Here is an 11,584-nt window from a genome sequence, read left to right on the forward strand (position 1 = left end):
TCAGAGTCGTCAGAAGAGTTATCACGACAAGAGGAGGAAGTCACTTGAGTTCCAAGAGGGAGATCATGTGTTTCTTCGTGTTACTCCGATAACTGGTGTTGGTCGAGCTTGGAAGTCGAAGAAGTTGACACCTCGATTTATTGGTCCTTATCAGATTTTGGAGAGGATAGGGGAGGTAGCCTATCGTGTCGCTTTACCGCCGTCGCTTGCGAATTTGCATGAGGTTTTTCATGTGTCTTAGTTGAGGAGGTACATTCATGATCCGTCGCATGTAGTCCAAGTAGATGATGTACAGGTGAGAGATAACCTGACTGTTGAAACATCACCTATGAGGATCGAGGATCGAGAGTTGAAGCAGTTGCGGGGTAAAGAGATTGCCTTGGTGAAGGTAGCTTGGGGAGGACCAGCAGGTGGCAATGTAACTTGGGAACTGGAGAGTAAGTTGAAGGAGTCTTATCCAGAGTTGTTCACTTGAGGTATGTTTTCGAGGACGAGAACTCTTTTAGTGGGGGAGAGTTGTAACACCCCGAAGAAATAAGGCTAATTATTTAATTTAAATTAATATAATATTTATTAATTTAATTAATTAATTGGAAATATTATTGGATTATTGTTATTACTTTGGAATTATTGAATTATCATTATTATTGGAATAATAATATAATTTGGAAAATATATAAGTTGGAATAAGGAAAAAGAGTTTCATTTTGGAAAATAAGGTTTTCACGTGAAACTCAGAGAAGCGGCTGAAAGTGGAGAAAGGGCAAAGAGGCAGAGCAAGAGGAAGAAGATTGGAGAAGAGAAAAGCTTGAAGCTTAAAGATTCGCCGGATTAACTCAAGTAAGGGGGGTTTATCGTCAATTAATGGGTATTATGGGATAATATGTAATGGGTAGTGATAAACCGTTGAGTTGACCCTAATTGGGATTTGAAATGCTGAGAAATTGTGATGAATAAGTTGTGTTAAATCTGAAATTTAATCGGTAATTGGATGGGTAGTGTTTTCCCGAACGTATAGCTTTTTACGGAATTGGAATCGGAGGTCCGAAAGTCCTCCAACGGCGGAATTTGCGGAGAATTCTGCATTCTGCTTTGTGTTAGCGCAGGAACTGCTGTTTTGTCTGTGTTAACCGGTTAACCCAGGGCGTTAACCGGTTAACACTGTTACGAATTGAGATTTAGTGCTGTTTTGCCTGCGTTAACCGGTTAACCCAGGGCGTTAACCGGTTAACACTATTAAGTTTTGGGCAGTAAGCGTGTTTTGCCTGCGTTAACCGGTTAACCCAGGGCGTTAACTGGTTAACACTGTTGCAGAAGGGAAAAAGTGTTAATTAAAATGTTGTATGCCTAATTGATGGTTGCCTATACACGCGTGTGATATAGTAGGGATTATTTCCCGCTATTTTGAGCAGTATCGGTATTAGTAGAGTGTGCTAATACTGTGATTGAATTAATTGACATGATATGATGTTTTGATACATGTGTTGATGATGTGTGATGGTATGCATAATATTGTGAATGTATATGTTATGCATGTGTTGTGAATGGACTGTTTTATGGCTTAGAGTGTGAGCATATGTCCATTGTGGATTTTGTTGTGATGTTGCATTGCTAGATGATTAGCATGCATACTGTGGCCTTTATGGTGGTAGCTAATTCCCGTGGTGAGGAATTAGTGATGTTAGTCGTTTTGGACTGTTGTTGATGTTTGCATGCTAGGTGAATTAGCGTGCATAGCATGGCCCTTGGGGTGGTAGCTAATTCCCATAGTGAGGAATTAGTGATGTGAGTCACTAGGTCTCAAATGAGTGGGACTAGTGAGCTTGGTAGCCGTACCTGGATTGGTCGGTGAAGTTGAACTATATGTTCAAGAATAGTCGGTACCGCATGTGTGGAGTCTCATTGCATAAATATATGTATGGTGTATAATATGAATGGATGTATTCCAATATTATACGTGTGTTCGTGTTGTTGTTAAGTATGATTTGAGATTATACTTGTGTTTTATGTTGGTGTTGAGCATGATGTTTGAGTTGATGTGCTGTTACTGAATGTATGTTGCAATTAGGGTGATTGATGTGTTAAATTACTTAACATGACATAATATTTTATAATGCTTATTATATCGATTGAGGAACTCACCCTTACAACTATTTTTCAGGTAACGAGCAATGAGTTGAGTAGAAGCTAATGCTTGGAGTCTAGTGTAGTCTCCTTAGTGGGTCATGCTCTGATAGATGTAACATCGGGAGGGAACATTTTAATTGTGTTGTTGATGATCCTTGAACCAGTTCACATGTAGTATGTTACATGTTTTGATTGATTTGAATTATATCCGCTGCGATTTATGCAATTGTTTAATTGATTAAATAAAGAGCATGACAGTTATTTTGAAACATGGTGTGAATGATTGTGTGACACCCTTAAATGGCATAATTACTCTGATTGATATATGTTTATTATTTCTAAATAAATAATTTGGGGTATTGAAGAAGGGTGTTACAATAACAAGATGTGCATAAAGTAAACCAGGGTGTTACAATTTGATTACATTACATGTTTTAACTGAACCAAAATAAAAAACATAACGAACAGGCTTTTCCTTTCTGTTTTATAGGTAAACCGAATGATAAATTAAGCCGATAAATAAGAGACTCGTCTGTCATCATTCATTAACTATGAAAATATGGAATACACAAAAATGCTCATCACCAATTCACCGTCACTATCACTAATTACTACCACAATAACTAATAACTAACATGTGCTTGTGATCAAAACCATAAACACATCCAACCAAGCCAACAACATATAAACAATTTCATCAATTACACCATATCTTGATAAAAACAAAAAATTGCCATTTAGATCTATGAAACACTGGCACATATATAGACACGACACACAGGACTAGTTGAATGATGCGGTAATGCGGAATACCAAAGACACACCTTCAATCTGAAGTGTCAATGCTACATATTCATGATCAATCATCATCATCATGATCACTCTCATCACCGAAATACCCATCTTTCTTCCCTTTCTTCTTCGTCTTGTTGTTGTCCAAACCCTCATCATCATTTCTGTTTCTCCCCAACAACCTTTCACCCGCTTCATCATCCACAACAGAAGCCCAATTATCGTCAAACTGCTCCATAGCAATCTGACCACCCTCCTCCTCCTCCTCATCACCTTCCTCCTCCCCATCCCTATCCCTCAGCCCACTAAATCCCCGTCGCGGCTTCTTAGGCTGAGGCCGCGGCCTCGTCCCCAACTGATTCTTAGGACACTCATACAACAAATGACCATGCCCCCCACACTCATAAGACAAAGCAGTCTCAGTATTGTACACGCGCTTCCGAATAAACTCCGGAGCACGTCCATTATCAGCAGCAATAGAACCAGTTAGAGTCCTTCCATTGAGAATCTTCTTATTCATCTCCGCCACGACGCGTTGGGCGTCATTACGAGAAACGAATTGGACAAACGCGACACCGCGGCTTAGGCGCGTGTGACGGTCTTTGAGAACGGTTACACGCGCGATGCGGCCGAAAGTAGAGAAGAGAGTATGGAGATCGGAGTTTGTTAGGGAGTAATCTAGATTAGAAACATATAGCGTCGATTTTGATGGTGCTAAGGGTTCACCTGTTCCTCCTATTGATGATCCTTTGATGTTCGGTTTTGATTGGGGTTGATTACTGGATGTGGTGCCGGTGGTGGTGTTGGGGGTTGAGGACGAAGCGCAGTAGCGGTAGTAGAAAACGTCGTCGTCTTCATCGATGTCGCTGTGTTTTCGTTTGTGTTTCTTCTTGCTTGACATTTTTTTCGGTTCAGGTTTTTTGTTTCCGGCAACGGCGTTCGGTTTCCGGCGATGGAATTAGTTCTCCAATGCTTCTTTAATCTATAGAGGAAATCTGAGAGTGGAGAGATTCTATAATGCGTTTGAGAAACCCTAGAGAAGTGAAGCGAAACTCCAAGCGGATCTGGACATGGATCCGGATATTTTGGATTGGTTTTATATATGGTTTTATCCATTCTTATTTTTTTATAAGCACTACTATCCATATGTAAATGGACAACTTGCTCACCGCCAGAGTACTTGTAAAGATAACATAAAACTAAAAATTATTATGTTTTAATATTTTTTTATTTAATTGGTCAGCCACCCATCTGCATATATAAATTTTAATAATTTTTTGTTAGTATGATGCTAGATTTTTTAAGACAAAAATTTCTAGTTCGTTAGATATACAATTTTATTATATTATTTTAGATTATATTTTAATATCTTAAGATAAATAGAGTTATTGAAATTTAGCAAAAATAGAATAGAGTGAAATAGAAATTTTATTACTTTATTATTTGAATAATTAGCGATAAAAACAAAGTAAGTTTTTGATTCTGCTCATATAAAAGAGAAACAATACTGATGGAAAGTGATGAAAATTTTCATTCTGCTCATATTAAAGGGAACAATACTCGTAGAAAGTGATCAATACTAGTAGAAAGTGATGTAATTTTTTATTCCTCATGTCTAAGGGAAACAATGCTAATGAAAAGTGATGAAATGAAATAAAATAGAATAATAAAATTTTATTATACTGGATCTGATTTTAATTAACTCAAACAATGTAATCTTATTCTATTTCATCTCATATCACTTCATATCATCTCATTGCATCAATTTAAGCAAAACCTTATTCTAATAACTTCAGTTTCACAACATTTAAAAACTCTTATGTAGAATTTGTCCAGAATTGAAGAGGACTCATCTCTTACTAGAAACTCAACAATTAATTTGTTTTCAAAAGTAATGCTTTATTTATACGCTTAGATTATGTTTGGACATCTTAAAATGAAGATATAAGAATAAAAATGAACATAGTGAATCAACAAAATTAGAAGTACATACGATTAAAATGCATCAAAATCGATGACATCTTTTTAAATTTATTGAACTTTTCGCATTAGACTTTTTTCTATTGTATTATTTTTCAACATCATTTAATTTCTAGAACTCATGCATCCTATCCAAAAAAGCAAAGTTCTCACTCAGATGTTTCTTCCTTAAGACGTTCTCTCCATTCTACGAATGTTGGTGGTAGAGGACACCCTCGTTTCAAATAAACTTGTATAAAATGCATCTTAGTAGCAATCTGTCTAATCAAGACAACCCGGCCATTTAAATTATTTGGAGGGCAACTTAGCATGGGAAAACGATTTACGAAAAACTATGTCTTGTAAACTAAACTAAAACTCAGTCATATACATTTGATATAAGATGACTCATTTCAGAAAAATTCATCCACTTTATTGTCGTTGTGGGGACACCAATTTTACTAAGAATCAAAGGATTTTGAATAGGTTGTATTTGTGCATTAGTCATATAGACTCGCATGTAATTGTCGCACCTCAAAAAAAGATGATAATGCGATCCCTCGCGATAGGACGCGGAAAAAAAATGTTGTTCGAAACAGAGTCGCCACCGAACTTTATTTATTCCAATGAAGGAATAGGAAAATATCGAGAAAACCTTTAGAAATAAGAATAATGGTCGTCGCAACCATATTCGGGTTCGGGAGTCGATTACGCAAGGGGAAGGTATTAGCACCCCTCACGTCCGTTGTACTCAACGGGAACCTTTTAGTCTGATTTTGCTATTTGACTGTTAATTGACTGTTTATCTGCTTGCTTCGAGTAATTAGAATTGATGATAGATGTGGATGAAGACCTCAGGATGGGGGAAATGGGAGGTTTTTTATTAGTGTGCTCGCGAAGATACAACAATCTCCTGCCTACGTATCCTTATGGTGCAATAAGGAAATCAGAGCATTCGTAGTTCGGGCTACTACGAATATTGGTTGTGTTTTGTTTTGATGAACGACTGTGTAGGTCGGCGTTCTAACGGCTAAACACTGGCTTGTCTACTCTCGGTGCAGGCTCTAGCACTGGTTTGTTGTGCGCATTAGAAAGGATTGACAGTGTTCTTTTTGAAAGGGTTTTGGTCACGCGGGGGTGACGAGTTGAATTGACGTGTTTGGATTTGATTGGTTTCGATCGCTCGAGGGCGAGAAGTTAGGTTTGATTTGTTGATGATTTGAGGAACGGCGAAAGATTGAGCAATATGGTGTACACCAATCGTTCAATTCTTTCGAGGAATAATAAGGCGTGCGCCTTCTATTCCCTTTTCGTTTGAATTGTTTTGAAATTTTGTTTGTGGATGTTGAATACGCACGGTAGTGAGGCGTACGCCTCCTACTTGCTTATTCAAAGAATAACGAGGCGTACGCCACCTATTCCCTTATCCAAGTTTATTTAACGTGTTTTAGTCGGAAGTCGATAATTTGTGCAATATGGCATACGCCAATTATCCAAATAATCGAGAGACGGTGAGGCGTACGCCTCCCATCTTTTATCACCCGAGGTTTAAATTGTAAAAAGATATGTTTAGATATTGTATTCGATTTATGAAGATAGCTTGAATTTTGGGTTGGTAGGTTAGGATTTGTCGATGATTTGAGCAAGGTGGCGTACGCCAATTATTCAAATAATCAAGGAGTGGTGAGGCGTACGCCTCCCCTTCTCTATTGAAGTTGTATAGTTTATTTTGTAAAATTGGGTTTGATATAAGAGGTGATTTGAGTTTATTCGATTGTGTTTTAAGTTTGATGACAAAAACTCAAGCAATGTGGCGTACGCCAATTATTCGAATAATCGAAAGATAGTGAGGCGTACACCTCCTATCCTCTTTATTATCATAAATTTAGAATTAAATGTTTTAGAATTTGTAGTTGATTTGGAAAATGATTTGAATATGATGGTTGAAGTTTAGAAATAATTTGAATTTAGAACCTATGTTTGATTTGAAAAATTGATTTGAAATTGTATGATTATTAGGGTTTTAATTGAATGACGAAAATCCGAGCAATATCGCGTACGCCAATTATTCGAATAATCGAGAGATAATGAAGCGGATGCTCACTATTCTCCTTTTCATTCAAAGATTAATTATTAAAAATAAAACTTTTAGAATTTATAATTAATTGGTGGAGTGATTTTAATTTTATGGAGTTTTAGGGTTTTAAATGAATGACGAAAATCCGAGCAATATGGCGTACGCCAATTGTTCGAATAGTCGAGAGATAGTGAAATGGAGGCTTACTATTCTCCTTTTCATTCAAAATTAAATTAAATAATTTTTAAGAGAATACTATTTAAATACGGTGAATTTGAATTTATTTAGAATTAATATACTTTTGGGAAAGACTATTTGGTATTGGACCAACGTCAAACTTATTTATTAGAAAATAAAGTAAATTATTTGTTGACGTTAACCATTAATCCACCATTTAACTAATTATAATATTATAACAAGATAAAAAGAACTAATAAATATTTGTGTTATCTTAATAAATATTATAACAAGATAAACCGAACTAATAAATATTTTTAATATTAGTGTTATCTTAATTTTAATTAAAACAATCAAGAATAGCTCATAAACCAAGTAGACCAAATTGGAATGTTTGGGAAATAAATAAAAAGTTAGGCCCTAAACATTGGATCAAAGAAGGCCCAAGGGACTTAAAGTAGTGTTATTTTCGGGATGGGCCACAAGGCCCAAAATCCTCTCCTACTCAGCCAAGTGGTACCGCCGAGAAGAGAAAAGGTTGGCCTCGGTTTACCTACCGCCACGCGCATCATTGTTCATTGATAACATCATAAAGATTTTGGGAACATAATCTGACAGCACCCAAGTATCTATCATCAATAACATTAATTTACTCTTAATAATATTTTAAAAGAAGAAACAATCACCCCTTAAAGCAAAGAAATAAATCAAAATAATTTTGTCTCTCTCTCTTAAAACGACTCTTCATTCTTTCTGGAAAATATCCTCTCCCTATTAAATCGTGTGCATGGTCCCAATCCAAAACTGCAGAGAGAGAAAAAAAAATTGAAAGGAAACCGATGAACACCCTTCGGTGTTCATCCTCAAACAAACCAGGACTCGCACATGAAGTTCAAAACTTCCAACGTGACAAACGACCACAATCCCCTCAAACCTCCAAATCCTCGACGGGATCTAGAAAACAGTAGCGAATCGGAACCTCAAAGGAAAACCTAATCTTAGCTTCTAACCCGTTTTCTATATCACAATCAACAGCAGAAATTAACGAGTCAAAATACAAGGTCAAAGCACTTTAAAGCAAAATAAAAGGGAAAGATTCCTCCGGAGCATCGTAGCCCCGACGAAGACCTGACGGCCATGATTACCTTCGGTGAGTATGTACGCTGTGTCCCTCTTCTTTTGCTTGTTGTTTCAAGTTTCTTCCTTTTCTTTCTATCCTTCTGTATCCACTCCTTGTTTTCTGTCTGATTCTGAGTTTCTCCTCTAATTGATTGTCATTTCCTTTTGCACGCGATTGAAGGGGTCAAGCTCTTCAAACCCTGATTTTCAGTGTGAAAATCAGAGTTGAAATACAGAGTTTTAGCGGAGCTTTTTGGTGTAAGGTTCGTTTGGGGTTTCAGGAGAGTGACGGTATTTTTCTTCTCTCCTTTTTCGATCGATTAACTTTCCTTTTTATAGAGTGAAATGAGGTCCCCAAAATCGTGTGTGGATCCTTGGCAGATGGTGCAAAAAGGAATCATTCCGTTAGCATCAAATCTTTCTTTAGATTTTGGTGGGGACCAATGTAAATGTGGTAGGAAACGGATTTGATTGTGGTCCCAAAAAATCTCCAAATGCGTGGCCGTCTTCACTGAATCCCCCATCTAGTTTTTACTGCGGTGAAACCTTCAACAATTGAGGTAAGGAAATTGGTATTTACTGGCTTATATTTTAACCTTAATTGATGACTTCTCAACTTCGATTCATAACACTTCTTCCGTTTTTGCTGATGTGAGGACTTAATACATTTAGGTATGAATTGCTGCTCAAGTATTTTCGAATCCTGTGAATCTTTGCCTTTGGTTTATCATAACAATTGTGTGCTTACAAGTCTTATGACCATTAAATTGATGCCATGTTTGATACTTGGTTTGGTATTTGGTAGGTGATCTGAATGATATTTAGGATGCTTGATGATACTTGTATGGATGTTAACCTTGTTGATGGCTGAGCTTGGATTGCTAGTCTGCTGTGTTTTACATGGTGGTAGTCATGATTGCTCCTGTGATTCTATTACCATGAGGTTAGTCATATGCTGAAAACCTGTTAACTTGGAATGTGATGTTGTTAGCTATTGTGTTAGAAGTTTGAATGAAATTTTGCTATGGTAATGATTATTTTTGTTTTGGATACTTTGCTTGTGCGTGAGCTGATTTGTGGGTTGCTATGCTTGGTGATGCAGTAGTGGTTTGTGCAGTTTTTAGATCATATATTTGATCAAGGTTAGATGGTTTGGTAACAGGTTTCTTCTTGTCATGGTTCAACATCTGTCATGGTTTTCTGATAATAGGTTCTATTGTAACAGGTTTCTTTTTGAAGCATACCCTGGCACTGTTTTGGTTTGGAGCATTATGGCGTTTAAACCAATCCCGTCTTTAATTGATGATTCATAACGCAATGGTCCTGCCGCTATAGCTAAACCTTATGTCCCAAAAAGGTGAATCTTTAAATGTATCCTCATTTCCAAGTGTAGGCTAAGAGATACTCTCAACTGTGTTTAGCATGTTAGTTTTCTCGATTGTTTAACATCTCTGCTACCGACCAAATCCCTATCCAGTTATTAACATCAACATTCTGGAACTGAATCATCTGTCTTGGAGTTGTTAACCATCCTACCATTGAAGGACAATCATGTTGCCAAGGTCTGCAACATGGCCTGCTGTGGGAGGAATACTCTGAACTTGCGTCTGTAGCCGTTTTTTGTTTTTTGGGTGTGACGGCTTGTTTTTGCTGTTTTGCCGTTCGGCAGCTTGTGACAGTTTTTCTTCTTTTGATCATAATCTCTTTGGGAAAATCCTTACTCATTGTTTCTTTGAATCCTGCAGGTTTCACTCATGATACCAAGTTTACTGCTTCTGGAAGTGTTTTGGTGAAGAGAGTGCATGGAGTTGTCGTGGTCAACTGTCATGATGTTTTAAGCTTATATACTTTTTTATTGTAATGTCCTCAAGTCTTTAGATCATAGGCCATGGCTGTGTGTAAATCATGAGGTCTACCAATATAACTATAAACTATGCCCCTTACAAAATTTATTCTCAGAAGGATCGTGCCCATATAGAAAAAGAATGGTTTTGTACATCTAAATTTGTATTTTTTGATCAAAAGTAACATTATTATGAAGTCCATAGAAATCTGTTTCATTTTCTTTCTTATAGGAATTAAAAGACATTGAATCTAAATCCTCAGGAAATTTTCTCAAGTCAGGACCAGGAAATGCAAATCCTAGGCCATCCGTTAAATAACTCTTTAGACGTGGCCCGAGATGAGTAGAAAAAAATGCTCATTTAATAAGAATGCTCGCCATGAGACGTGATGGACCATAATAATGCACCAATCTTGTAGGTCGGCCAAAAGGACTTGTTGATATGAATCAATTTGTACTTATGAGCCAAATGATGCTTTTTATAATCTTGAATTAATGAGACGTGAGCCTTCGAGGCAACCTATGCATGGAGTAGATGATGGCATTGACTACAATGACATGTACCATGCTCAATGAATGAATAACAATAATATGCATCTTAATCCAGTGATCCACTTAATAAACAAAAGCTTCTTTGTGATTATTCTAATCAGTTGATTATAGTGGATTAAATCTGTGTGTATAAGGTGAAATCACTTTGGAGGGTGGACTATAGTAGCTTTGAGTTTCAAGCGAACGATAATAAAATACTTGTGTTTTTATCTCTTTGTTATTAACTTTTAAGTGGTGTTCTTGAGTTGGTAAAAAACTTTTGTTTTATAAAACTCAATTCAAACCCCATTTCTTATGTTTTTCACACCTTCGGGGTTTGTTTTAATTCTGACGGGGCTACCACTAGCAGATTGCTTACTAAGTGTGGGGGTGTTTTTCGTGATAGTCAAGAAAGATAACTTTGTGGCTTTCATAAGACTATTGGTGATTGCAATAGTCTTGCTACAGAATTCTGGGGTGTCCTTATGGGTTTGAGCTTGCTTGGAAGAGAGATTTCAAGAACCTTATTGTTCAAGATGGCAAAAAGACAGTAGCAGATGCTCTCCAAGGGTCGCCTTTGAAGTTTAAACAAGGTTCGACTTTGGCTAGGCATATTCTTCTTCTCCTTCAGCATTTTAAAGAAGTGCATTCATTCACATTTTTAGAAAAACTATTAAGTGTGCTGATTTTTTAACCAAACTAGATTTGTCCAGTTTTGATGGTTGTATCTGATTCGATGATAATTTTTTTTAGTAACGGTTCAAATGTCTATGAGACATGCTGCCTAATGTCTCCTCATTTTAGACCTTTGATCCTCCCATTTTACTAATAAATAAATATATATTTGATTAAACAAACTTAAAAAATTATTATTTCTATTATATGAGTTAAATAGTGTAAGTTTCAAATTCTGAAACGTCCCCAAAAAAAACTATTTACTTACATTCTGAATTTAAAAG

At 36.6% G+C, this 11,584-nt stretch overlaps 1 protein-coding gene across 1 annotated transcript; it reads right to left on the minus strand.

Annotated features, from left to right (window-relative positions):
• Positions 1-2,986: 2,986 nt before the first annotated feature.
• LOC127137530 (U11/U12 small nuclear ribonucleoprotein 31 kDa protein) lies at positions 2,987-3,820 on the minus strand. Its single transcript, XM_051063989.1, has one exon. It carries the CDS (start codon positions 3,818-3,820, stop codon positions 2,987-2,989), a length of 834 nt encoding a protein of 277 aa, XP_050919946.1.
• Between the last annotated feature and the right edge of the window lie 7,764 nt (positions 3,821-11,584).

This window comes from Lathyrus oleraceus, chromosome 4, assembly GCF_024323335.1.
Source record: "Lathyrus oleraceus cultivar Zhongwan6 chromosome 4, CAAS_Psat_ZW6_1.0, whole genome shotgun sequence".
NCBI lineage: Eukaryota > Viridiplantae > Streptophyta > Magnoliopsida > Fabales > Fabaceae > Lathyrus > Lathyrus oleraceus.

Bases quoted from the DNA above. Each gene is read 5' to 3' on its own strand.
- LOC127137530 (XM_051063989.1), bottom strand. From the start codon at position 3,820: ATGTCAAGCAAGAAGAAACACAAACGAAAACACAGCGACATCGATGAA.